General features: G+C 43.6%; 1 protein-coding gene and 1 pseudogene across 1 annotated transcript in view; one reads left to right on the forward strand and one right to left on the reverse strand.

Moving 5' to 3' along the window:
* Nucleotides 1-9880, reverse strand: part of RPN1 (ribophorin I) — a 45353-nt gene extending 35473 nt beyond the window's left edge. The window contains exon 1 of the mRNA XM_036911543.2: nucleotides 9501-9880. Within this exon, the coding sequence (XP_036767438.1) occupies nucleotides 9501-9761 (261 nt within the window). The 5' untranslated portion in view covers nucleotides 9762-9880. The remainder of the gene's footprint in view (nucleotides 1-9500) is intronic.
* A 3604-nt stretch (nucleotides 9881-13484) lies between these two features.
* On the forward strand, nucleotides 13485-23927 carry LOC118925503 (cleavage and polyadenylation specificity factor subunit 1-like; annotated as a pseudogene).
* The last annotated feature ends 3314 nt before the right edge of the window (nucleotides 23928-27241 follow it).

The following is a 27241-nucleotide window of genomic DNA, read 5'->3' on the forward strand; positions in this document are numbered from 1 at the left end:
CACAGTGAAAAACACTTGCACAAAGTTTGAAACAAACTAACCTAAGCCCTGAGGCAGTCATCACTCTAAGACCTCAGATTTAAACAACCTGCCCTACAAGACTACAGACTCCTTGCCTACAGTAAACCTACACCTCAGAGGTTATGAGGGTGAAATGAGAAATGTGCGTAAAATACCTACCACAATACCTCACACAAAATAGATTCTCAGTAACAAATCAGTGCAGTAATCCAGCTTGTAAGCGTTCTCCAGGATGAGAGCAGGTTAGCTTCTGCTGTGGTCTCATTATACCCCCACAACCTCATTAACTCAAGACTAGCTTTTATAAAAGAATGGGATTTCAAATCCAAAACATTCGAAGGAGGCAGCATAAATTTAAATGAAGTTTAATCCATCTTTCCACACGCCTTTGAGTAAAACTGTGCACTTCATCATGGACAAGGCATGAAAGGGGATAGGGGTCATTTCAGAAGTATAATATCTATAAACCCAGCTTTACAGCTCCAGATTCAGTCAGACAGTAAGCTGTAATCAAAAGAAACACAGCACTGTAAATGACTCTTCTCCCAACAAATAACTGGGTGATCGCTTAATGGATGCTGTTTAATAAAAATAGTAATTAAAAAAAACAACAAAACGTTGGTATACATAAACCAACATTTTCTTCCCTTGGGAGTTGTAAATGCGGTCACGGAAATGCCTGCAAGTACACGAGCAAACTTACCAGCCAGTTTAAGAAGGAAAATTGGTGAGCACTGGACTTAACATTTCCACATAGTTTAAAATAGCTATATCACGCGTATGATTTTTTTAAACTAACTTTAACAGACAAAACTTTAAAAAGCGTTCACTAGTGAGGGGGCGGAAGATGGCGGCGTGAGTAGAGCAGCGGAAATCTCCTCCCAAAACCGCATATATCTATGAAAATATAACAAAGACAACCCTTCCTAGAATAAAGACCAGAGGACACAGGACAATATCCAGACCACATCCGCACCTGAGAGAACCCAGCGCCTCGCCAAGGGGGTAAGATACAAGCCCCGGCCCCGCGGGAGCCGAGCGCGCCTCCCCCCAGCTCCCGGCGGGAGAAGAGCAGGCAGAGCGGGAGGGAGACGGAGCCCAGGACTGCCGAACACCCAGCCCCAGCCATCCGGGCCAGAGTGCAGGGAGCTCGATACTAGGAAAACAGGACAGCAAGAACAGTGAGCGGGCACTGGAGGCCGGGTGTTGGAGGACATTAGAAAAGCGCGCGACCATTTTTTTTTTTGCTTTTTTGCTGTTTTGTTTTGGCGAGCGCTTTTTGGAAGTCTTAAAGGGATAGGGACCCCAATACTAGGGAAAAAGGGCAGAAAGACCGGTGAGCAGAGGCCTGAGGCTGGCACCGGAGAATAAAGAAAAACGAACAACCACCTTTTTTTTTTTAATTAAAAACTTTTTTTTTAATTAAAAAATTTTTTTTTCTTTTTTTTGGTGGTCGTTGTTTTGTTTTGGCGGGTGCTTTTTGGAAGTCTTAAAGGGGCAGGGCGGGTCACTTAATCCAGAGGTAGGGAATCCGGGATCTCTGGGCACCCTAACACCTGGGCTGCAGGGAGCAGGGAGGCCCCTTACGGAGATAAATAGCCTCCCAGCAGCTCCTGCTCCAACGCGACTCCACCATTTTGGAGTAGCTGCCCGAGCCAGGCCACGCCCACAGCAACAGCGGAGATTAACTCCATAGCAGCCGGGCAGGAAGCAGAAACCCTGTCTGCGCGCAGCTGCCCACCACAAGCCACTAGAGGTCGCTGTTCTCCCAGGAGAGGAGTGCCACAAACCAAGAAAGGAAGTCCTTCCAGCCGTCACTCGTCCCAGTTCTGCAGACTATTCCTATCACCATGAAAAGGCAAAGCTACAGGCAGACAAAGATCACAGAGACAACACCAGAGAAGGAGACAGACCTAACCAGTCTTCCTGAAAAAGAATTCAAAATAAGAATCATAAACATGCTGACAGAGATGCAGAGAAATACGCAAGAGAAATGGGATGAAGTCCGGAAGGAGATCACAAATGCCAGAAAGGAGATCGCAGAAATGAAACAAACTCTGGAAGGGTTTATAAGCAGAATGGATAGAATGCAAGAGGCCATTGATGGAATTGAAATCAGAGAACAGGAACGCATAGAAGCTGACATAGAGAGAGACAAAAGGATCTCCAGGAATGAAACAATATTAAGAGAACTGTGTGACCAATCCAAAAGGAACAATATCCGTATTATAGGGGTCCCAGAAGAAGAAGAGAGAGGAAAAGAGATGGAAAGTATCTTAGAAGAAATAATTGCTGAAAACTTCCCCACACTGGGGGAGGAAGTAATCAAACAGGCCACGGAAATACACAGAACCCCCAACAGAAAGGATCCAAGAAGGGCAACACCAAGACACATAATAATTAAAATGGCAAAGATCAAGGACAAGGAAAGAGTGTTAAAGGCAGCTAGAGAGAAAAAGGTCACCTATAAAGGAAAACCCATCAGGCTAACGTCAGATTTCTCAACAGAAACCCTACAGGCCAGAAGAGAATGGCATGATATATTTAATACAATGAAACAGAAGGGCCTTGAACCAAGGATACTGTATCCAGCACGACTATCATTCAAATATGACGGTGGGATTAAACAATTCCCAGACAAACAAAAGCTGAGGGAATTTGCTTTCCACAAACCACCTCTACAGAACATCTTACAGGGACTGCTCTAGATGGGAGCACTCCTAGAAAGAGCACAGCACAAAACACCCAACATATGAAGAATCGAGGAGGAGGAACAAGAAGGGAGAGAAGAAAAGAATCTCCAGACAGTGTATATAACAGCTCAATAAACGAGCTAAGTTAGGCAGTAAGATACTAAAGAGGCTAACCTTGAACCTTTGGTAACCACGAATTTAAAGCCTGCAATGGCAATAAGTACATATCTTTCAATAGTCACCCTAAATGTTAATGGGTTGAATGCACCAATCAAAAGACACAGAGTAACAGAATGGATAAAAAAGCAAGACCCATCTATATGCTGCTTACAAGAAACTCACCTCAAACCCAAAGACATGTACAGACTAAAAGTCAAGGGATGGAAAAACATATTTCAAGCAAACAACAGTGAGAAAAAAGCAGGGGTTGCAGTACTAATATCAGACAAAATAGACTTCAAAACAAAGAAAGTAACAAGAGATAAAGAAGGACACTACATAATGATAAAGGGCTCAGTCAAACAAGAGGATATAACCATTCTAAATATATATGCACCCAACACAGGAGCACCAGCATATGTGAAACAAATACTAACAGAACTAAAGGGGGATATAGACTGCAATGCATTCATTCTAGGAGACTTCAACACACCACTCACCCCAAAGGATAGATCCACTGGGCAGAAAATAAGTAAGGACACGGAAGCACTGAACAACACAGTAGAGCAGATGGACCTAATAGACATCTATAGAACTCTACATCCAAAAGCAGCGGGATATACATTCTTCTCAAGTGCACATGGAACATTCTCCAGAATAGACCACATACTAGGCCACAAAAAGAGCCTCAGAAAATTCCAAAAGATTGAAATCCTACCAACCAACTTTTCAGACCACAAAGGCATAAAACTAGAAATAAACTGTACAAAGAAAGCAAAGAGGCTCACAAACACATGGAGGCTTAACAACACGCTCCTAAATAATCAATGGATCAATGACCAAATCAAAATGGAGATCCAGCAATATATGGAAACAAATGACAACAACAACACTAAGCCCCAACTTCTGTGGGACGCAGCAAAAGCAGTCTTAAGAGGAAAGTATATAGCAATCCAAGCATATTTAAAAAAGGAAGTGCAATCCCAAATGAATGGTCTAATGTCACAATTATCGAAATTGGAAAAAGAAGAACAGATGAGGCCTAAGGTCAGCAGAAGGAGGGACATAATAAAGATCAGAGAAGAAATAAATAAAATTGAGAAGAATAAAACAATAGCAAAAATCAATGAAACCAAGAGCTGGTTCTTCGAGAAAATAAACAAAATAGATAAGCCTCTAGCCAGACTTATTAAGAAGAAAAGAGAGTCAACACAAATCAACAGTATCAGAAACGAGAAAGGAAAAATCACGACGGACCCCACGGAAATGCAAAGAATTATTGGAGAATACTATGAAAACCTATATGCTAACAAGCTGGGGAACCTAGGAGAAATGGACAACTTCCTAGAAAAATATAACCTTCCAAGACTGACCCAGGAAGAAACAGAAAATCTAAACAGACCAATAACCAGCAACGAACTTGAAGCGGTAATCAAAAAACTACCAAAGAACAAAACCCCCGGGCCAGATGGATTTACCTCGGAATTTTATCAGACATACAGGGAAGACATAATACCCATTCTCCTTAGAGTTTTCCAAAAAATAGAGGAGGAGGGGATACTCCCAAACTCATTCTATGAAGCTAACATCACCCTAATACCAAAACCAGGCAAAGACCCCACCAAAAAAGAAAACTACAGACCAATATCCCTGATGAACGTAGATGCAAAAATACTCAACAAAATATTAGCAAACAGAATTCAAAAATACATCAAAAGGATCATACACCATGACCAAGTGGGATTCATCCCAGGGATGCAAGGATGGTACAACATTCGAAAGTCCATCAACATCATCCACCACATCAACAAAAAGAAAGACAAAAACCACATGATCATCTCCACAGATGCTGAAAAAGCATTTGACAAAGTTCAACATCCATTCATGTTAAAAACTCTCAGCAAAATGGGAATAGAGGGCAAGTACCTCAACATAATAAAGGCCATCTATGATAAACCCACAGCCAACATTATATTGAACAGCGAAAAGCTGAAAGCATTTCCTCTGAGATCGGGAACTAGACAGGGATGCCCACTCTCTCCACTGTTATTTAACATAGTACTGGAGGTCCTAGCCACGGCAATCAGACAAAATAAAGAAATACAAGGAATCCAGATTGGTAAAGAAGAAGTTAAACTGTCACTATTTGCAGATGACATGATACTGTACATAAAAAACCCTAAAGACTCCACCCCAAAACTACTAGAACTGATATCGGAATACAGCAAAGTTGCAGGATACAAAATCAACACACAGAAATCTGTGGCTTTCCTATATACTAACAATGAACCAACAGAAAGAGAAATCAGGAAAACAACTCCATTCACAATTGCATCAAAAAAAATAAAATACCTAGGAATAAACCTAACCAAAGAAGTGAAAGACTTATACTCTGAAAACTACAAGTCACTCTTAAGAGAAATTAAAGGGGACACTAACAGATGGAAACTCATCCCATGCTCGTGGCTAGGAAGAATTAATATTGTCAAAATGGCCATCCTGCCCAAAGCAATATACAGATTTGATGCAATCCCAATGAAACTACCAGCAACATTCTTCAATGAACTGGAACAAATAATTCAAAAATTCATATGGAAACACCAAAGACCCCAAATAGCCAAAGCAATCCTGAGAAAGAAGAATAAAGTAGGGGGGATCTCACTCCCCAACTATAAAGCCATAGTAATCAAGACAATTTGGTACTGGCACAAGAGCAGAGCCACAGACCAATGGAACAGACTAGAGAATCCAGACATTAACCCAGAATATATATGGTCAATTAATATTTGATAAAGGAGCCATGGACATACAATGGCGAAATGACAGTCTCTTCAACAGGTGGTGCTGGCAAAACTGGACAGCTACATGTAGGAGAATGAAACTGGACCATTGTCTAACCCCATATACAAAAGTAAACTCAAAATGGATCAAAGACCTGAATGTAAGCCATGAAACCATTAAACTCTTGGAAGAAAACATAGGCAAAAACCTCTTAGACATAAACATGAGTGACCTCTTCTTGAACATATCTCCCCGGGCAAGGAAAACAACAGCAAAAATGAGTAAGTGGGACTATATTAAGCTGAAAAGCTTCTGTACAGCAAAAGACACCATCAATAGAACAAGAAGGATCCCTACAGTATGGGAGAATATATTTGAAAATGACACATCCGATAAAGGCTTGACGTCCAGAATATATAAAGAGCTCACACACCTCAACAAACAAAAAACAAATAACCCAATTAAAAAATGGGCAGAGGAACTGAACAGACAGTTCTCCAAAAAAGAAATACAGATGGCCAACAGACACATGAAAAGATGCTCCACATCGCTAATTATCAGAGAAATGCAAATTAAAACTACAATGAGGTATCACCTCACACCAGTAAGGATGGCTGCCATCCAAAAGACAAACAACAACAAATGTTGGCGAGGCTGTGGAGAAAGGGGAACCCTCCTACACTGCTGGTGGGAATGTAAGTTAGTTCAACCATTGTGGAAAGCAGTATTGGAGGTACATCAAAATGCTCAAAACAGACTTACCATTTGACCAAGGAATTCCACTCCTAGCAATTTACCCTAAGAATGCAGCAATCAAGTTTGAGAAAGACAGATGCACCCCTATGTTTATTGCAGCACTATTTACAATAGCCAAGAATTGGAAGCAACCTAAATGTCCATCAATAGATGACTGGATAAAGAAGATGTGGTACATATACACAATGGAATACTACTCAGCCATAAGAAAAGGGCAAATCCAACCATTTGCAGCAACATGGATGGAGCTGGAGGGTATTATGCTCAGTGAAACAAGCCAAGCGGAGAAAGAGAAATACCAAATGATTTCACTTATCTGTGGAATATAAGAACAAAGGAAAAACTGAAGGAACAAAACAGCAGCAGAATCACAGAACTCAAGAATGGACTAACAGGTACTAAAGGGAAAGGGACTGGGGAGGATGAGTGGGTAGGGAGGGATAAGGGGGGAGAAGTAGGGGGGTATTAAGATTAACATGCATGGGGGGGTAGGAGAAAAGGGAGGGCTATACAACACAGAGAAGGCAAGTAGTGATTCTACAACATTTTGCTATGCTGATGGACAGTGACTGTAAAGGGGTTTATAGGGGAGACCTGGTATAGGGGAGAGCCTAGTAAACATAATATTCGTCATGTAAGTGTAGATTAGTGATACCAAAAACAAAGCAAAAAAAAAAAGGGCAGTTCCTGTGTGGTAACCTCCAACGAGTTCTACACAAGGGTATAAAGGGCATATAAAAGTGTAGGCAAAGGGTCTGTTTGTGTTTATACAGAGGATCAAAGCCTAATTGGGCTACCCCGAAAATGAACTAAGATACGATATGAAAAAGAACTTCCAACATCTGCACTCTCTGGAAGACTCATGCCAGAAGATGATCATCAAAAAACCCCAACAAAGATCCACGCACTGCTACAGCTGTAGATGCACTCATCCCACCAGTTCCTGGACTTGCCATGGGAATGAGGAAGGAGATATCTAAGCTGGCCTGTGCATACAGTAAAACAACAAATTTGACTGGATCTATACTGTTAGAACTCAACCAAGAATTTGGAGAAGTGCAAATTGTAGCGCTCCAAAGTCTTACAACTACAGACTATTTACTGTTAAAAGAACATATGGCATGTGAACAGTCCCCAGGAATGGGTTGTTTTAATTTGACTGATTTCTCTCAGACTGTTCAAGTTCAGTTGGACAATATCCACCATATCATAGATAAGTTTTCACAAATGCCTAAGGTGCCTAACTGGTTTTCTTGGTTTCACTGGAGATGGCTGGTAATTACAGATATGCTTTGGTTATGTAACTATACTCCTATTATGTTAATGTGTGTGTGCAATTTAAGTAGTAGCTTAAAACCTATACATGCTGAAGTTACTCTACAAGAAGATATGTCAAAGAAATAATCAATCTTCCCATGTTTTCTTCCGCCTGCTACTTCTATAGCTTTTCTTCTTCCTTCCTAATTACAACCCTTAAATAGAATTCGTGCCTCATATCAAATTTACCGACTATCATAATTCTTCCAAGTGGTAAAGATACCTCAAGACAAATGCTGGGCATAGAAGCCACAGGGCATAAATATGCAAAGAATTAAAAAGCTAACCTTTTCAAACAATAAGGCTTCCCTCTCACTTACCAACTTCACATTTCCCTGTATGGCCCTGGAAGATGACTGGTTAGCCAGAGACGGGTAAGATTCCTCAAGGGAGGAACAACCTAAGACAGGCACAGTCGCAGGGGGGCCATCAGGTGAGAAATTGGGGAACAACAGAGGTGAGGCTTAGAACCTCACCCTCCCTGTTCTGAGAGAAATCTTCTGCATACGTGGATGTTTTATTGCCCTGGTCTAGCTTGGATTAACACATAGTCTACAGGCACACACCTGATCATCTACATTTGCTCTCTTACAACACTAAACTATGTTTTCTACCTTTATCTTGTATCTACCTACCACTTCAGCATTTTATTAAAAATAATAATAATAAAGAGAGAAATGTGGTATCCACATATAAATCAAGTATAAAAACCAAATGAGTATTCATATTTGAACTGTTTAGAGTTCATAATGCATGAGCAAAACCGAAAGTTTCTGTGATGACTGCCCTTGTAGTGTTCACTATGTAACTTATTCATTATGTAAGAATTTGTTCTCCATGTAAGAACCTGTTTGTTATGCCTCAGAAGATTGGAGACTGACGAAAATTAGGCTTGGGGTGGATTAATGATTGTGCATTGAGCATTGACTCCCCTATACAGAATTTTATTGTCGTTAACAACCATTTGATCAATAAATATGAGAGATGCCCTCACAAAAAAAAAAAAAAAAAAAAAAAAAAAGGACAGACTTCCAATGGTAAAATAAATAAGTAACCGGGATGTAATGTATAGCCTAAGGAATATAGTCAATATATTGTAACAGCTTGGTAGGGTGATAGCTGGAACCTAGAATTATGTATATAAATGTTTTACCACTGTGTTGTACACTTGAAACTAATGTAATGTAATACTGTGCGTCAACTACCCTTCAATAAAAAATAATTATTTAAAAAAAAAAAAAAGCGTTCACTAGCAATCTTAAGTATGTTATCAACGGGTTCAGATGATTACTTGAAAATAAGCTATGTGACATCTGACTGTAATGGAGGACGGCTGGAAAGAAGCACCTCCAGGGGGCCAAACACTGCATTCAGGGCCTAAAATTCATTTTAGCTCATTTATTCGTCCTCCCGTTGGGCTACCACCCTAATCGTGGGAAATGAGGGGAAGTTCCGCCCACGAGGGCACCCTGCTGGGCCCTGGCGGGGGCGGCTGGTACCCCGTCTTACCGGGGGTGAGAGCGTTACTGGTCCGAGGCCCCGTGCCAGGGAAGAGGCTCGCTGCGCGGAGTGGCGGGTCGCGAACCCCGCGCGGCCGCCCACGTGAGCGCAGCCCGCGTCGCAGCAGGCTTACGCTGACGTGTCCGAGCGGCGGGGCCGGCGTGCGCGGGCCGCCGTGGAGCTACCGCCCCGCGGACCCGGACGTCCGGGACTCCACACTCCTCGGAGGCCGATAGGGGCGCGGCGCGGGGTCCGAGGCCGGCGCGCACTCACCTGCACGCCGAGGTGCGCCAGCCGGGCCTCGAGCTCGGGCTCCAGGGCCAGGAGGAAGGAGGCGGCGCGGGCGGTGGAGCCGCCGCCCGGGTGCGCCAGGACCACCTCGGCCGTCACCTTGGCCAGGTGGCTGCTGAGGTCCACTGTGCGCTTCACGTCCTCGTTGACCAGCAGAGGTGCCTCCGGGGAGCCGCTGCCCGGCGCTGGGGCCCAAGCCCCCAGCAGCAAGAGCAGGAACAGGCGGGCGGCGGGCGCCTCCATGACCGGGACCGAGCTGAGCTTCAGGCCGCGCCAAGCGCCAAGCGCCGCCGCCGCCCCTCCTGCGGCCACCGCGCAGCTGCTCACTGGACCCAGGCTCGCGCCACAAGATGGCGGCGCCCAGGGAGGAAGGACCCGCCGTCTCCAGGGCAACGGGCGGCCCGCGGGACGCCTGATTGCACACAATTTACTTTAACCAATTTCTTGTAAAAACTGGCCTTTACCGGCATTACAATTGGCACAAATAACGTAGGGGGCGGGGCACGGGGAAGGCAGTATAGCAGAGAAGACAAGTAGTGACTATAGCATCTTACTACGCCGACGGACAGTGACTGTAATGGGGTATGTGGTGGGGACTTGATAATGGGGGGAATCTAGTAACCACAATGTTGCTCATGTAATTGTATATTAATAATACCAAAATAAAAAGAAAGAAAGAAAGTGCAAAAGAGAAAAGAGTGGGAAAAAGAAATTACCTTGCATAATGCATTTTTCTTGTTCACCCCTGAAATCCCACCTCCTAACAAGGTCCCTGGAACATAGTAGGCAATATAATGTTAAATTAATATTGAATATGTTCTGAGTTACTAAATGTTTGCATTAAAAAAAAAACTGGCCTTTAACAATGAGCTCTCTTCCTGCCAGTCTCCCCCTGCTTTAACACTGGCATCTCTGCTCCTTGAAACAATAAAATTTAGCTCAAACGGAGAAAGTAAAAGCCTACGCAAAAGTTTGAGCAAAACAGTATACCTACACAATATTAAAGTATCTCCGCTAGAATATTTAGTATTACAAAGGGGAAAATAGTTGTTTACAGTGGAGAATCCTGGCAGATACCACCTTAACCAAGTAACGTAGGTTAACATTACCAATTATAAGACATATAAAAACCCATAGTGACATCATGTACCCACTAACATGATACACCCAGAAGGGCAGCTCACTTCTATGGTATTGCCACAGAACTGCTGAAAATGCATGTTATCTCAGTGCAACTCTAAGAAACATCAGACAAGACAAGAACACCTTGCCTTTATCCCAGGGAGACCCATTTCAGAATTCTGTCCTCGAGACAATAAATTTGTGTTGTTTGAACTGGTAAATTTACAGAACTTTGTTACAGGAGCAATAAACTATTACAGAAGGTAAGCTGAAGGCAGGGATGTTTTCTAGATTCTTCATCCCAGGGTCCAAGCATGTGGTACATTGGTGGTCAATAAACATTGATTAAATGGATAACTGAACTTTTCATTATAAATATTATTACCCCGTTTTATAGCTGATTAAACTTAAGTATCAAAGCCAGTAAATATCAGGTTGTTTGGAAACCTAGACTGACTCCAAATAAGCTCTTTCCACTATCCCAGGCTGTTGAATACAATCCCAGATATTCACAGACAAAAAGTAGCATTAGGGACACCAATCTAATCCTTATATTTTAGGTATGAAATTCAGGTCCAGAGAGGGTGGCTTACCCCAAATTACACAGCTATTTAAGAGTGGAACTGGGACTAGAAACCTGATCTTCTGTCTTACCATGAACAATGTAAGAAAGGATAGTGTTAAACATTTTAACATAGTCATTACTAAAATGCAATATAGGAGAGTTGCTTTGACAGCAGGCAGTTATAAACTAGGAAGTTCCACCAGGTCTCAAATAATCAATTTGATTTTTACCACCAAGTGACAAGCATACAGCAGATATTCCAGAATGATCCAGGAGTTTCAAATTTCCAGTTTCCCCTGGATAACTTACATATTGGTCACAGTCTCTCTGTCTGTATCTCTGATCATTTACTCTAGGGTAAACCAAGTCATGATCAAGCCTGAGAAAAGAAACTGATGCCTCCTGCCAACAACCATTTCAGTGGGCTTGGAGTAGATCCTTTAGACCTAGTCAAGTCTTCAGAGACTGTAGACCAGGCTGAGGGCTCACTCACGTGACTATTGGCTTTTTATATCTATTGACAGAAGGTGTCAGAGAGAGACAGCAACCAAGGCAGAGCCACAGTGTATTCTGTAACATAATCTCAGAAACAACATACCATCACTTCTGCCATGTTTTACTGGTGACAGGCCCACCCCAGTAAAATGTAGGAGGGATTATGCAAGCATATGAGTGCCAGGAGGTGGGGATTGTTGGGGACCATTCTGGAAGCTAGCTACCACAAAGATTATACAGTGGTGAGTCAGTCTTTGTAATTTTCCACTTGAGCCCCACTCTCCCCGCTTCCCTATTCTGCTCCTCTAAAATGCCCAGTTACCTCAGCACAAATCAGAACACTGCTCAGCTCTTTCCCCTACTGTCAGTAGTTACTGGATAAAATCTCTTTTCACCACTCTACTGCTTTAAAGATAGGCACGTGCAAATATTCTTAAAACAGTAGTGTTTGCCTGTGGGAGGAAGGGAGATAACAGGACCAGGGGGAATTCAGGAGTCTGGGAATGTTCTTTCTCCTGATTTGAGCGGTGGTTACATAAGTGTGATTACCTTGTGATAATTCATTAAACAGTTCATAATTCACCTGCACACTTACAACATTGGCACTTTTCTGAAAGTAATATATTTTACTATAAAAACAAAATATAAATATTAAGAGAAGCAGGCATTAAAGAACACATGCTACACAATATTGTATATTTATATACATTCATCATACCCAGAGAAACTACTGTATTGTTCACAGATGCACACTTGCATGGTGGCTAATGAAGCAATGGTTCTCAAATTTGAGCATACATCAGAATCATCTAGAAGGTTTGTTAAAACCAGAAATGGCTGGGACCCATTCCAGAGTTTCCAATTAAGTAGAGTTGGGTTGGGACTGGGAACTTTCATTTAAAAAAAACTCCTAGTTGATGCTGATATGGCTGATCCAGGGACCCCACTTTGAGACCCACTGTTCTAAAGGCAGAGAAGTGTTTCCCATAAATGTCAGGAGAGCGGTTAATTCTAGAGGATGGGAAGGGTTTGTGAATGGTAAGGGAATACAGGGGGAGCTTCTGGGATGCTAGCAACACTCTCCTAACAGGTAGTTACATAAATATCCACATTACAGTAATTCAGCAAATTGAACATTAATGTTTTATGCACTTTTTATACGATTGTTTTAAAAGTTTTTAAGTTTAAAATGGCATCTTTGTCCCTGACGGCACACATTACTTATTGTACGAAACAGATTAACCCTTGTCTAAGCCACTATAGAAGGTCATTGTTATTTGCAGCCTAACACAATCCTACTTATATGTGATAAATATAATCTTGGAGCTCATGCCATAACAGCACTGCTTTATTCTTTGTAAGGGCTGCATAGTACTCCATTACATACCTATGCTTTCTAGACCAAACCAGTCCCCAGCTTCCCTTGCAGCCTTTGTAAAACGGGAAAGCCTGACACCACCTGCCTCAAAGACTTGTAGTGAGTGCACATGAAGTGTGCATGGCATGTGGTTGTTATTATGTTATTACTATTATCAACGGAGAAGAAACTGTTATCAAGCACCCGGACTGTATTCTGGAAACATTTAATCCTCGCAACAATCCCCCAGAATAAATGTTAGCTCATTTTACAGAAAGGGGGGAAGGGGGATCTCTAATCCCATCACTACCTGGATCTAGCAGGCCTGCAAGAACGGTGAGACCGTTTCTTCACCTGTAAATGGACCTCACCTGTAAATGGTAACAGTAATAAGTGTCTCACTGGGCCGTGGGATGGATCAGCAGGTATGTCCCCATCCCCTCCCCTCGCCGCGCCGCCCCGCCCCTTTCGCTCAGTGCGCAGGCCCAGATTCAACACCGGCCTCGTTCCGGCTAGGCGAGGCATCAAGGCCCCGCCCGAGCAGACCCGGAAGCAGAATCCCCCCCAGGTCAGAGATGGCGCCGCTGCCCGGCCACCGCCGCCAGAGGGCGTGAGAGTCGCCTATGTTGGTTTGCACTTACCTTGTCACATCAGCACCTCGATCCCGGAAATGGAGAGTTTTGCCGTACAAGATGCCTGCTTCCTTTGTGGTTGTGCCAGACGCGAGAGGCTTCTCTGTTCCTGGGGAACGCGGTGATCTAAGCGCAATGACTGCAGCGTAGACTTCTTGTAAAAGATGGCTGCCGGGGGATGCCCAGGTGTCTTCCTCCACGGTGTAGGTAGCCAAATGTCCAAAATGGCAGCCCCCACTCGGGCGCCCCGACGCGGACGGGAAGATGGAAGCGTGCGGTCGCGGGTGTCCAGCCCCTTGGCCCGCCCGCCCTCACCTGCCTTCCATGCCGGGCCTTTGGGTACCCGGAAGGGTGGACGCCGTCTCCGGGGGCACCCCGGCCCGGCTCCTCCGGCCACTCGGTTTGGGGTTACCGATGCCACATCGTAGCGGGTTAAGGGATTTTTTCCCCTCCCAACAACTTCGAGAGGTGGGCAGAACGGGGATTCCTAGTAACTTCAGACTGACTCGGAGACAGAAAGACTTGTTTTTCTATTCTTAAGCCAGGAGACCAGAGAATAACCTGGTGAATAAGAATCCATCATTTCCGGGGAATAACCTGTCATCTCTAGAAAGCAAAGTAGTTATTTATGTACTAATGTGGAATCGGCTCTAAGCATATTAAGTGAAAGAAATAGAAGTGCAGAAAAATGTAAATGGCTATGCTATTATTTAAGACCCACTGTAGCTTCGGGGGAAGCGTCCACACCCACATGGGTAAAGATGCATATGAGCTTTTGAAGGGGAGCAGAATATGTGACTCCAAAATACGCCTGTTTCGCAGGTAGATTCTTTTGAGCTGAAGGAAAACTCTTACGTCGCATTTCATTGCTTAGAAAAATTTATTTTAGGTAAAGGGCCTGGCCAAAAAAGAGAGCTGTTACCAGAGATAACTTTTTAACTGAAAGATGTGTCTGCGTGGCAGGGCAAACAATTGATCATCAAATTTATGCTCTTCTTAGCCTCCTGTCCTTTGAAGCCCCCCACCCCTTATCCCATTCCTTGCTCAGGATGCCATTTACGCTTCAAATACCTGACTGCTTTTGGGTCTCATATCTTAATGGAGCTCCCTTAAGTGGAAAATTAAATTTGTTTTTTGCCGGGTAATCTCCTATGTCAATTTAATTATTAGATCAGCCAAAGAACCTAGAAAAGTAGAAGAAAAACTTTTCTGCCCCAACGCTAGTATATGCAGAATATTTCCAGAGGGACTGAGAAACTTAACAGTGACTGCCCCATCTAGCAAAAGGAAAAGAAATGAAAAGAAACAGGAATGGGAGGAAAAATAAATTTTGTGCATATTTAAAATATATAATTTAAAGACAAAGTTCTTTTATAAGGTTATTATAAAGGCAGAATAGCACAGTATTTATTTAAGTGGGCTTTTTCAGTTGGAACGACATTTAGTAAAGGTTCATAGTACTGATTTTATAAGGATAAAATTTTGAAAGTCAGTATTGTACTTGCTACCAGGAATCCAAATCCAGGTGGTAGCCTGAGCCCTCTTAAATGCTAGATGGAGACTTTCTGGTTTTTATGTTTAATTTTTGGTTTTGGGTTTTTTATTCTGTTTCTGTTTTGAGGCATACTGGGAGAACATGAGGTTTGGCCTGGCAAACAAAGACACTCAAAATCTACTTGTTGAATAAACGAATGCCTTTCTACTACCAACTCACATTTTCAGTGGCTGTTTTGGTGCTGGAATACCTTCCTGTGTTTTTAGGGTTAGGATCATGGAAAACAAGGGCAGCAATGAATTAGAGTTCCAACCAAGTTCTGCCTTAAAATTCCAGAAATGTGTTTCTGATGCTTAAAACAATAAAGCAGTAGCAGTTTCAGAAGGTGGGCACGCTTACACATACCACTCCAGGATATTGGATATTAAATATGGTAATGTAATTAGAGTTTAGTCAAGTTCCCAACCTGTACTAAATGCTCAATCAATATTAGCAATTACTATTTTGGGGCGATCCTGAGTTGCTTGATAGACAGTACATTTTGGTCTCTGATACCTTATGGGGGCTTTTAAAAGATGCTAGTTTCTGTAAGCATCTTACTTTTTTTTTTAAATCATTTTATAGACCTCAGGGTATAATAGAAAGAATTTAGCTCCTTATTGTGTATCCTTGAATAAGTTACTTAATCTTGCAGGACTTCAGTCTCCTCATTGGTAAGACATGAATCACAAAAACATCATTCATAGGGTTACCATGAAACTAATAATTGGAAATAATGTATGTAAAACATTTTGTACAGGATATACAGTAGGCACTCAGTAAATGGGCTCTGATTCTGTAATATCTCAACCCCAAAGTTAAGGAACTAATAATACCTTCCTCAGAGGCAGAACTTCTCTGGTCAAGGGGTAGGAGCAGGGGGCCACAGGGTGACAGTTAACACAGGAAGCTTTCAAGGGGAAGTTGAGGGGATGGCAGTCCTACTGGCTTCAGGGCCTCAGGCTTCCTTCCCTTTCCTACTGGAAAAATGTCAAGGCCTCCACACCTGGTCTACAGGCCCTTGGCAAAGATGCCCTCTTGCCAACAGCCTCCTGTGCTCTGTCAGCTCACTGTCATCTCCTTGGATCATCTTACTGCGCCTCTCAGAGCCATCATTCCCTGTTCCTGAGGCTTGTTTCTCATGCTTTAATATGAAGTTGATATGCATATCATGTTTATAAATTAAAATTTTTTTTAATTGTGGTAAAATTCACCACATAAAATTTACCATCTTTAAAGTTTTTAAGTGTACAGTTCAGTGGCATTGTGTATATTCACTTTGTTGCATAACCAGTCTCCAGAAGTCTTACTCTTACAAAAAGATGAAACTCTGTACCCATTAAACCATAACTGTTTGAAATTCTGTTCCCATTAAATGATAGCTCTCCATGCTGCTCTCCCCTGAGCCCATGGCAACTGCCATCCTACTTTGTCTCTCTGAGTGTGACGACTCTGGGACCTCATCTAAGTGGAGTCACACATTATTTCCCTTTTGTCACTGGTTTATTTCACTGAGCACTGTGTCCTCAAGGCTCATCCATGTTGAAGCATGTGCCAGAATTTTCTTCCTTTCTAAGGCCGAATAATTCCATTGTGCTCCTGCACCACATTTTGTTTATCCATTCACCTGTCAGTGGACACAGGGTTGCTTCCACCTTTTGGCTGTTATGAATAATGCTGCTATAAACATAGGGTGCATACATATTTTAAATATCCAATAGGATTACAGAGTAGGGTGTTTTACAGTTGACGAGGTAACTCTGAATCATTAAAAAAGGCAGTATTGTTAGGCTATTCACAGGGTGATTAGATTTAAAAAATATAGTTGTGCATCATGAGTCATTATGTGGCCCACTAGTGGAACACAGGTTTAAGGTTCTATGACAATTGTGGTCTTCCTTTTCTGCTCTGTCAGTGGACTTGAGGGATTTTGTGGATACCTATTTACAGATGGCATCAAAAACCTAAGCAAGAGGTACACAATTAGGGATCAGAGACCTTTAATGAAGGATTGTAAGGTGAAATACTGGAAATATCTAACTAAGGCCTAATGTTTTCATGGATGAAAATGGTTTTCATCTCAGGGTCATTGTAGGAATAGCAGAAGTAAGGGCAAGTAAAGAACTCACCTAGCCAGCAGTAAATGTTGGCTATGATGGTAATCATGTCTATTGACATGGAAAAATATTCATAATATACAACTGATTTTAAAAAGAATGCAGTAAATCTGGGTGAATGGTATGTGGTGATTCTTTGTGCTATTCTTACAACTTTCCTCCTGTAAGTTTAAATTTATATCAAAATTAGCATTTAAATATAGAATATATTTTTTAATGTATATGAAATAGAATACAACTTTAAGGGAAAATTTATGCACACAAAAGAGACATGATTTTCTTATTAAGGTATCATTGATATACAGTCTTACAAAGATTTCACAAGAAAAACATTCACCCTTATTGAGTTCCCCCCAATACACCATTGCAGTCACTGCCCATCAGTGTAGTGAGAGAGACATGATTTTTTTCTTTTTTTGGTATCATTAACATACAATTACATGAGCAACATTGTGGTTACTAGATTACCCCCATTATCAAGTCCCCACCACATACCCCATTACAGTCACTGTCCATCAGCGTAGTAAGATGCTGTAGAGTCACTACTTGTCTTCTCTGTGCTATACTGCCTTCCTTGTGCACCCCCTCTACACCATGTGTGCTAATCATAATGTCCCTTATTCCCCTTCTCCCTCCCTTCTCACCCACCTCCTACCCTAGTCCCCTTTCCCTTTGGCAACTGTTAGTCCATTCTTGGATTCTGTGAGTCTGCTGCTGTTTTTTTCCTTTAGTTTTTGCTTTGTTCTTATGCTCCACAGATGAGTGAAATCATTTGGTACTTGTCTTTCTCAGACTGGCTTATTTCACTGAGCATAATACCCTCGAGCTCCATCCATGTTGTTGCAAATGGTAGGAATTGTTTTCTTCTTATGGCTGAATAATATACCACTGTGTATATGTACCACATCTTCTTTATCCATTCATCTACTGATGGATACTTAGGTGACTTCCATTTTTTGGCTATTGTAAATAGTGCTGCGATAAACACAGGGATGCACATGTCTTTTTCAAACTGGGCTGCTGCATTCTTAGGGTAAATTCCTAGGAGTGGAATTTCTGGGTCAAATGGTATTTCTATTTTTAGTTTTTTGAAGAACCTCCATACTGCTTCTCACAGTAGTTGAACTAATTTACATTCCCACCAGCAGTGTAGGAGGATTCCCCTTTCTCCACATCCTTGCCAGCATTTGTTGTTGTTTGTCTTTTGGATGGTGGCCATCCTAACTGGTGTGAGGTGATATCTCATTGTGGTTTTAATTTGCATTTCCCTGATAATTAGCGATGTGGAGTGTCTTTTCACATGCCTGTTGGCCATCTGAATTTCTTCTTTGGAGAACTGTCTGTTCATATCCTCTGCCCATTTTTTAATAGGGTTATTTGTTTTTTGGGTGTTGAGGCATGTGAGTTCTTTATATATTTTGGATGTTAACCCCTTGTCAGATATGTCATTTATAAATATATTCTCCCATACTGTAGGATGCCTTTTGGTTCTTCTGATGGTGTCTTTTGCTGTACAGAAGCTTTTAGCATGATGTAGTCCCATTTGTTCATTTTTTATTTTGTTTCTCTTGCCCAAGGAGATGCGTTCAGGCAAAAGTTGCTCATGTTTATATTCAGGAGACTTTTGTATATGTTATCTTCTAAGAGTTTTATGGTTTCATGACTTACATTCAGGTCTTTGATCCATTTTGAGTTTACTTTTGTGTGTGGGGTTAGACAGTCATCCAGTTTCATTATCTTACATGTAACTGTCCAGTTTTGCCAACACCAGCTGTTGAAGAGGCTGTCATTTCCCCATTGTATATCCATGGCTCCTTTATCATATATTAATTGACCATGAATGCTTGGGTTTATATCTGGGCTCTCTAGTGTGTTCCATTGGTCTATGGGTCTGTTCTTGTGCCAGTACCGAATTGTCTTGTTTACTGTGGCTTTGTAGTAGAGCTTGAAGTTGGGGAGCATATAATCCCACCCACTTCATTCTTCCTTCTCAGGATTGCTTTGGCTATTTGGGGTCTTTTGTGGTTCCATATGAATTTTAGAACTCTTTGCTCTAGTTCGTTGAAGAATGCTGCTGGCATTTTGGTAGAGATTGCATTGAATCTGTAGATTGCTTTTGGCAGGATGGCCATTTTGACTATTAATTCTTCCTAGCCATGAACACAGAATGTGTTTCCATTTATTGGTATCTTCCTTAATTTCTCTCATAAGTCTTACAGATTTCAGAGTATAGGTCTTTCACTTCCTTGGTTAGGTTTATTCCTAGATTTTTTTTTTTGATGCAATTGTGAATGGAATTGTTTTCCTGATTTCTCTTTCTTCTAGTTCATCGTTAGTGTATACGAATACAACAAATTACTGTGTATTAATTTTGTATCCTGCAACTTTGCTGACTTCAGATATTAGGTCTAGTTGTTTTGGAGTAGAATCTTTAGGAGACATGATATTTTTATATAAAAAATGTTGATTGTTGTTTCTGGGTGGTAGAATTACATATTTTCCCCTCCTTGGTGTATTCTTGCATTTTCTCGAGATGTCACCAAGTTTTTGTATGTTGTCTTGAGCCTGTATCAGTTCAGTAATTATGAGAAAAACTCTTTAACAGTTAAAGAAATAAAAATCTTAAGTCAAATAATTACCCAATAATTTTTTTTCAATTTTTTAAATTGCAGTATAGTCGATATATGATCCTATATTAGTTGCAAGTATACAGTACAGTGATTCAAAAGTCACCAACATTATTAATCCTCACCCTTACTATTTTGAGAGGCCTGAGCTGCAGGATGGGTTCATGCAGAACATGCACACACCGAGGGTGCAGGTGGCCCCTGATGGGCGCTGTGCAGCCATGCTCATCTACAACTGGCAGCCGGTGGTCTTGCCTTCAGCAGAGACAGCCTTGTCAAGGAGCATGAAGGGGTGAGGGGCAGAGATCCAGCTTCCTGCCCACCTACATCAACAGCATGCAGGCCCTGGATGAGAAGTTCTTCAACATCATGGACCTACAGTTTCTGCATGGCTACTACCAGCCCTCCCTGCTAGTCCTGTCCAAGCCCAACTAGACCTGGCCTAGGGAAGTGCCTGTGTGGCAGGACACGTGCACCATCATGGCCGTTTCACTGAACATCACACAGAAGGTCTACTCCATCATCTGATCCCTCACCAGCCTGCCCTCCCATTGCACCCAGGCCCTGGCTGTGCCCAAGCCCACAGGTGGGGTGGTGGTCTTTGCTGGCAACTCACTGCTATGCCTGAACCAGAGCATGCCTGTATATGATGTGGCCCTCAAGGAACTCACCACTGCACCACCACCTTCCCCCTGTACAACAGGAGGGCATGAGGATACCCTTGACTGTGCCCAAGCAGCCTTTATCTCATATGACAAGATGGCCATCTCCCTCAAGGGCAGCAAGACCTATGTACTGACCCTCAGCACCAATGGCATGTGCAGTGTCCAGGCCTTCCACTTCAGTGAGGCTGCTGCCAGTGTCCTCACCACCAGTATGGTCACCATGGAGCCTGGGTACCTGTTCCTTGGCTCTCGCCTGGGCAACTCCCTCCTCAAGTACACAGAGAAACAGCAGGAGCCCCTGCCAGTGCCATCCCTGAGGCTATGGACAAGGAAGAACCACCCTCAGAGTAGAAACAGATGGACCCCACAGTGGGCCGGTCAGGGGGCAAGTCAGTGCCGCAGGACAAGGTGGCTGAGATTGAGGTTTACAGCAAAAAGGCCCAGTCAGGCACACAGCTGGCCACTTACTCCTTTAAGGTATGTGACTGCAGTCTCAATTTGAGACCCTGTGCCAGCACAAACCATGGGCAAGCCCTCCTTTCTCGCTGAAGTTTCAGAACAGTCTAGAGCTGGGCCTGGAGACGGTGGTGTGGTCCGGCTGTCGATGCTGCAGAGAGCATCCAGCCCCAGGTGGTGATGGCTTTTGAACTCCCTAGCAGCTTTGACATGTGGACGGTCATTGCCCCTGTGTAAGGAGCAGGAGGAGACCCCCAAGGGAAGGGGGCAGAGCAGGAGCCCAGCACCCCTGAAGCAGATAAGGCAAGGGAAGACAGGTTCCTTACTCTGAGCCAGGATGATTGCCATGATCCTGCAGACAGGGTAGGAGATCACGGAGCTGGACACCAGTGGTTTTTGTCCTGCAGGGCCCCACATCTTTGCTGGCAACAGTGGGGATAATCGCTCCATCATGCAAGTGTCACTGCTAGGCATCCTCCTGTTGGAAGGGGTGAACCAGCTGCACTTCGTCCCAGTGGACCTGGGCTCCCCATCATGCAGTGCATCATGACCAACCCCTGCGTGGTCATGAGTGCCAAGGGCCATGGCACCATTTTCCTGCTCAAGAGCGATGAATACAGGGCCACCTGCCTGGCACTGCAGAAGTCACCCCTGCATCACCAGTCCAAGGCAATCACACTGCGTGTACCGTGATGTCAGTGGCATGTACACCACCAAGAGCCACCAGGCAGACCTGTGATGAGCAGGGGACTGCAGTGGATCAGAGTGGAGGGCCAGGGCTCGGGACCAGCCCCATGGTGGATGAGGAGGAGGAGATGCTGTATGGGGACACAGGCCCTCTGTTCAGCCCCAGGAAGGAGGAGCCCCACAGAGCAGCCCCTCCCACCCTGACAGGGACCCCACCCACTTCCCAGCAGAGCCCAGGCCCTGGCACCTGTTGGTGCTGGAGAACTAGCACCGTGGAGGTCTACCAGTTCCTGACTGGCAGCTGGTGTTTCTGGTGAGGAACTTCCCCATGGGGCAGGGCATCCTGGTGGACAGCTCCTTAGGTCAGCCCACCATGCAGGGCGCGGCCAGTAAGGAGGAGGCCACATGTCAAGGGAGCTGCTCCTTGTCAAGGAGATCCTGCTGGTGGCCCTAGGGAGCCACCAAAGCAGGCCTTACCTGCTGGTGCATGAGGACTAGGAGCTGCTTCCCCTGTGACTAGCAGCTTAGCCAGGGAAACCTCAAAGTTTGCTTCAGGGAAGTCCCTGACAGCATCAACCTCAGCAGAAGCAGCCAAAGCTGTCCAAAAAGAAGGGAGAAGGCAGCAGCACTGAGGAGAGAGGTGGGGCCCGGGGCCATGTGGTGTGGTTTGCTACTGAGGACATTTATGGCTAATCAGATGCAATTTGTGGCCCCTCTTAACCCAATGGCTCCTGGTAACTGACCATGGCACCCTTAGGCTGCGTCCCATGGGCATTGATGGCCCTATCGACTCCTTCATCCCATTCCACAATATCTACTGCTCCCTTGGCTTCCTGTACTGCAGCAATCAAGGTGAGCCTGCCTACTTGTCCTGTGACGCCCCATGGCCTGTCAGGAAGATCCCGCTGTGCTGCACGGCGCACCACGTGGCTTACCATGTGGAGCCCAAGGTGTGCACTGTCACCACCAGCATGCCATGCACCCGCATCTTGCACATGATGGGTGAAGAGAAGGTGTTTGAGACCACTGAGAGAGATGACCAGTACACCCACCCCCAGCAGGAGGCCTTCTCTACTCAGCTCATCTCCCAGTCAGCTGGGAGGCCATCCCCAATGCCAGGATCGAGATGAAAGAGTGGGAGCACCTGATGCACATGAAGACAGTGTTGCTGTGCAGCAAGAAGACGTGTCAGGCCTGAAGGGCTACATGGCTGTTGGACCCGCCTCATGCTGGGGGAGGAGGTCATATGCTGCGGGCAGATATTAATTGTGGTTGTGACCTAGGTGGTACCCAAGCTTGGACAGCCCCTGACCAAGAACAAGTTCAAGGTCCTGTACGAGAAGGAGCAGAAGGGGCCTGTGACCGCACTGTCCCACTGCAGTGGCCCTGGTGTTGGCCATTGGCCAGAAGCCCTGTGGAGCCTGTGGGCCAGCAAGCTGAAAGGCATGGCCTTCATTAACACCCAGCTCTACATCCACCAGATGAGCAGTGTCAAGAGCTTCATCCTGGCTGCAGACGTAATGATGAGCATCTTGCTGCTGTGCTTGCTACCAGGAGGAGAGTAAGACATTGAACCTCGTGTCACAGGATGCCGATCCTTGGAGGAGTACAGCATGGCCATCATGTTGGACAGTGCCCAGCTGGGCTTCCTGTTATCCAGCATGACCACAACATCATAGTGCACTAGTACCTGCCGGAAGCCAAGGAATGCTTCGGGGCATGCACTGGGCCGACTTGCACGTGGGGGCCCACGTGAACACCTTACGGAGGGTCCCTTCCTGGGAGTGGGAGTAGGGGGGCTGCTGAGGGGCTATGTGGAAGAACAAGCATAACATGTAGTTCTTCACCCTGGCTGGGGGCATCGGGCTCCTGCTGCCCACACAGGAGAAGACCTACCCACAGCTGCCGATGCGGCAGAATGCACTGACCAGCATCCCACCCCACTATGCTGGCCTCAACCCTGTGCCTTCTGGATGTCACACATGGGCCAACGCATCCTGCACAATGCCCTGCAGAAAGTCGTGGGCCAGGAGCTGCTCAACCGCAACCTGTGAGTACCAAGGATCATGCTGAGCTGGCCAAGATCTGCAACACACCCGACATCATGATGGATGTCCTCTTGGAGACCCACGGAGTTACCACCCACTTCTAGATCTGTGGAAGCTGCCACTGCCCCTACCTCACTTTTGTACAAAACATGAGAAAAAAGATGTTTGATTTTAGCAGAGCTTGTGGTCATTGCAGGGCCTCCTGGCCTGCTGTGGTCAGAGAAGTCATGTCATGCCCCCTACTTTATTCTTCCTTCTCAGGATTGCTTTGGCTATTTGAGGTCTTCTGTGGTTCCATATGAATTGCACAACAATATGGATGTACTTAACGCCACCGAGTGACACACATAAAAATTGTATAGATGGTTAATTTTGTTGTTTTTGGCCACAATCTAAAAAATAAATTTTAAAAAGAATGGACAAAGGACTTGAGTAGACATTACCCCAGAGAAGATATACAAATGGCCAATAAATACCATTTTGAGAAGGTGCTCAACATCACTAATCACTGGGAAATGCAAGCAAAACCACAGATGACATAATAATTCACACCCATCAGGATGGCTAATATCAAAAACCATCAATCAGAACTCTGAGGCGCTGCTGGTGGGAATGTAAAATGGTGCAGCTGTTGTGGAAAACAGGATGGAGATTTCTCAGAAGTTAAACATAATTACTGTATGATCCAGTAATTCCATTTCTGGATATATTCCCAAAATAATTGAAAGCAGATATTCAAACAGATATCTGTACACCAATATTCATAGGGTTATTATTCTCAGTAGCCAAAGGTAGAAACAATCCACATGTCCATTGATGGATGAGTACATAAACAAAATGTAGTATATATGTACAATAGAATATTACTTATCCTTAAAAAGAAAGGAAATTCTGACACATGCTACAATATGGATGAACCTTGAGGAATTGTACTAAGCGAAGTAAGTCAAAAGGACAAAGAATAAATACTGTATGTATTGGGGAGGAAAATTTTTTCCTCTACCCTTCTAGGTTCTTTGGCTGGTAAATTGGTTCATGGTAGACTAACAGGAGAAAAACAAATTTAATTACATAGGCCTGGGGGCCCCACAAAGACAATCAGACCCAAAAATAAGTTGGTCAGCTGAGGCTTACATGACATGCTGCACTAAGGAATGGGATAAGGGCCTGGAGCTTCAGAGGTGAGGAGGGTAACTCACAGGCGATAAGAGCAGAAGCTTGGGGATTAGGTGTTTGCCTTGCCACGCAGATGGCTCTTTCAGATCAAAAGTTATCTCTGGTAATAGCTCTGTCTCTGAGTCAGGCCCCCATCTAAATTCTTTTAGGCAGTTAGGGGAAAGGGGAAAGTTTTTCTTGAGTCTGCTGGGTCCTGATTGCCTTCAGCTCAAAATCCACATTCCAAAGTGCCATATTTTGGGGGCATGTATTCTGCTCACCCTCATATGATTCCATTTACATAGGATCGCTGGAATAGCCAAATTCATAGATTTACAAGTAGAACAGTAGTTACCAGAGGCTGAGGGGGTGGGAGAAAAGGGGAATGCATGTTTAGTGGGGTCAGAGACTCAATGCAAGACGAAAAGAGTTCTGGAGATGGATGATGGTGATGGTTGCACAACATTGTGAATGTGCTAATGCCACTGAACTAAACACTTAAAAATGGTAACATGGAAAATTTTATGTTATGTATATTTGACCACAATCAACAATTTAATTTAAAATTTTTAAATCTATATACTTGGATTACTATATGGCCACTTAAAAATTGGAAGATCTTTAATTTTTCCTGGATTCATATCCTCAGGCAAGGAAAACAAAATTAAAAAAATGAAAAAGTGGGACTACATCAAACTAAAAAGCTTCTGTACAGCAAAAGACACCCTACAGTATGGGAGAATATATTCATAAATGACTCATCTGATAAGGGGTTAACATCCAAAATATATAAAGAACTCATATACCTCAACACCCAAAAAGCCCAATTAAAAAATAGGCAGAGGACCTGAACAGACATTTCTCCAAAGAAGAAATACGGATGGCCAACAGGCATATGAAAAGATGCTCCATATTGCTAATCATCAGGGAAATGCAAATTAAAGCCACAATGAGATATCACCTCACACCAGTTAGGATGGCCACCATCCAAAAGACAAACAACAACAAATGCTGGCAAGGATGTGGAGAAAGGGGAATCCTCCTACACTGCTGGTGGGAATGTAAATTAGTTCAACCATTGTGGAAAGCAGTATGGAGGTTCCTCAAAAAACCAAAAATAGAAATACCATTTGACCCAGTAATTGCACTCTTAGGAACGTACCTGAAGAAAACAAGATCTCTGATTCAAAAAGACATATGCACCCCTATGTTTATCACAGCACTATTTACAATAGCCAAGATATGGAAGCAACCTAAATGTCCATCAGTAGATGAATAGATAAAGATGATGTGGTACATATACACAGTGGAATATTATTCAGCTATAAAAAGAAAACAAATCCTACCATTTGCAGCAACAGTTGCAATGGATGGAGCTAGAGGGGATAAGCCAGGTGGAGAAAGACAAGTACCAAGTGATTTCCCTCATATGTGGAGTATAACAGCAATGCAAAACTGAAGGAACAAAACAGCAGCAGACTCACAGACTCCAAGAAGGGACTAGCGGTTACCAAAGGGAAGGGGTTCAGGAGGGTGGGTGGGAAGGGAGGGTGAAGGGAATTAAGGGGAACTATAATTAGCAGTCACAATATAAGCAGGTCATGGGGAAGGCAGTACAGCAGAGAGAAGACAAATAATGACTCTATAGCATCTTACTACACTGATAGACAGTGACTGCAATGATGGGGGTGAAGGCTTGATAATATGGGTGAATGTTGAAACCACATGTTGTTCATGTGAAACCTTCATAAGATTGTGTATCTATGATACTTTAATAAAAAATAAAAAGAAATACAGGTGGTTACAAAGAATACAGGTTCTTTGTACAAAGAACAAAATAGTAGTAGACTCATAGACACCAAGAAGGGACTAGTGGTTACCAAGGTGGAGGGGTTGTAGTAAGATGTTGTGTAACATCTTACTACACTGATAGATAGGAACCACACTAGAGAGGGTGAGGATTTAATAATATGGGCAACTGTTGAACCACTGTGTTATATATTTGAAACCAACATAAGATTGTATATCAGTATCAAAAAGACTAAGAACAAATGCTGGCGAGGATGTGGAGAAAAGGGAACCCTCCACCACTGCTGGTGGAAATGTAAGCTAGTTCAACCATTGTGGAAAGCAATATGGAGGTTCCTCAAAAAACTAAAAAATAGAAACACCATTTGACCCGTGAATTCCACTCCTAGGAATTTACCCAAAGAATATAATTTCTCAGATTCAAAAAGACATGCACCCTATGTTTATTACAGCA

The sequence above is a fragment of the Manis pentadactyla genome, chromosome 1, assembly GCF_030020395.1.
Source record: "Manis pentadactyla isolate mManPen7 chromosome 1, mManPen7.hap1, whole genome shotgun sequence".
Taxonomy (NCBI): Eukaryota; Metazoa; Chordata; class Mammalia; order Pholidota; family Manidae; genus Manis; species Manis pentadactyla.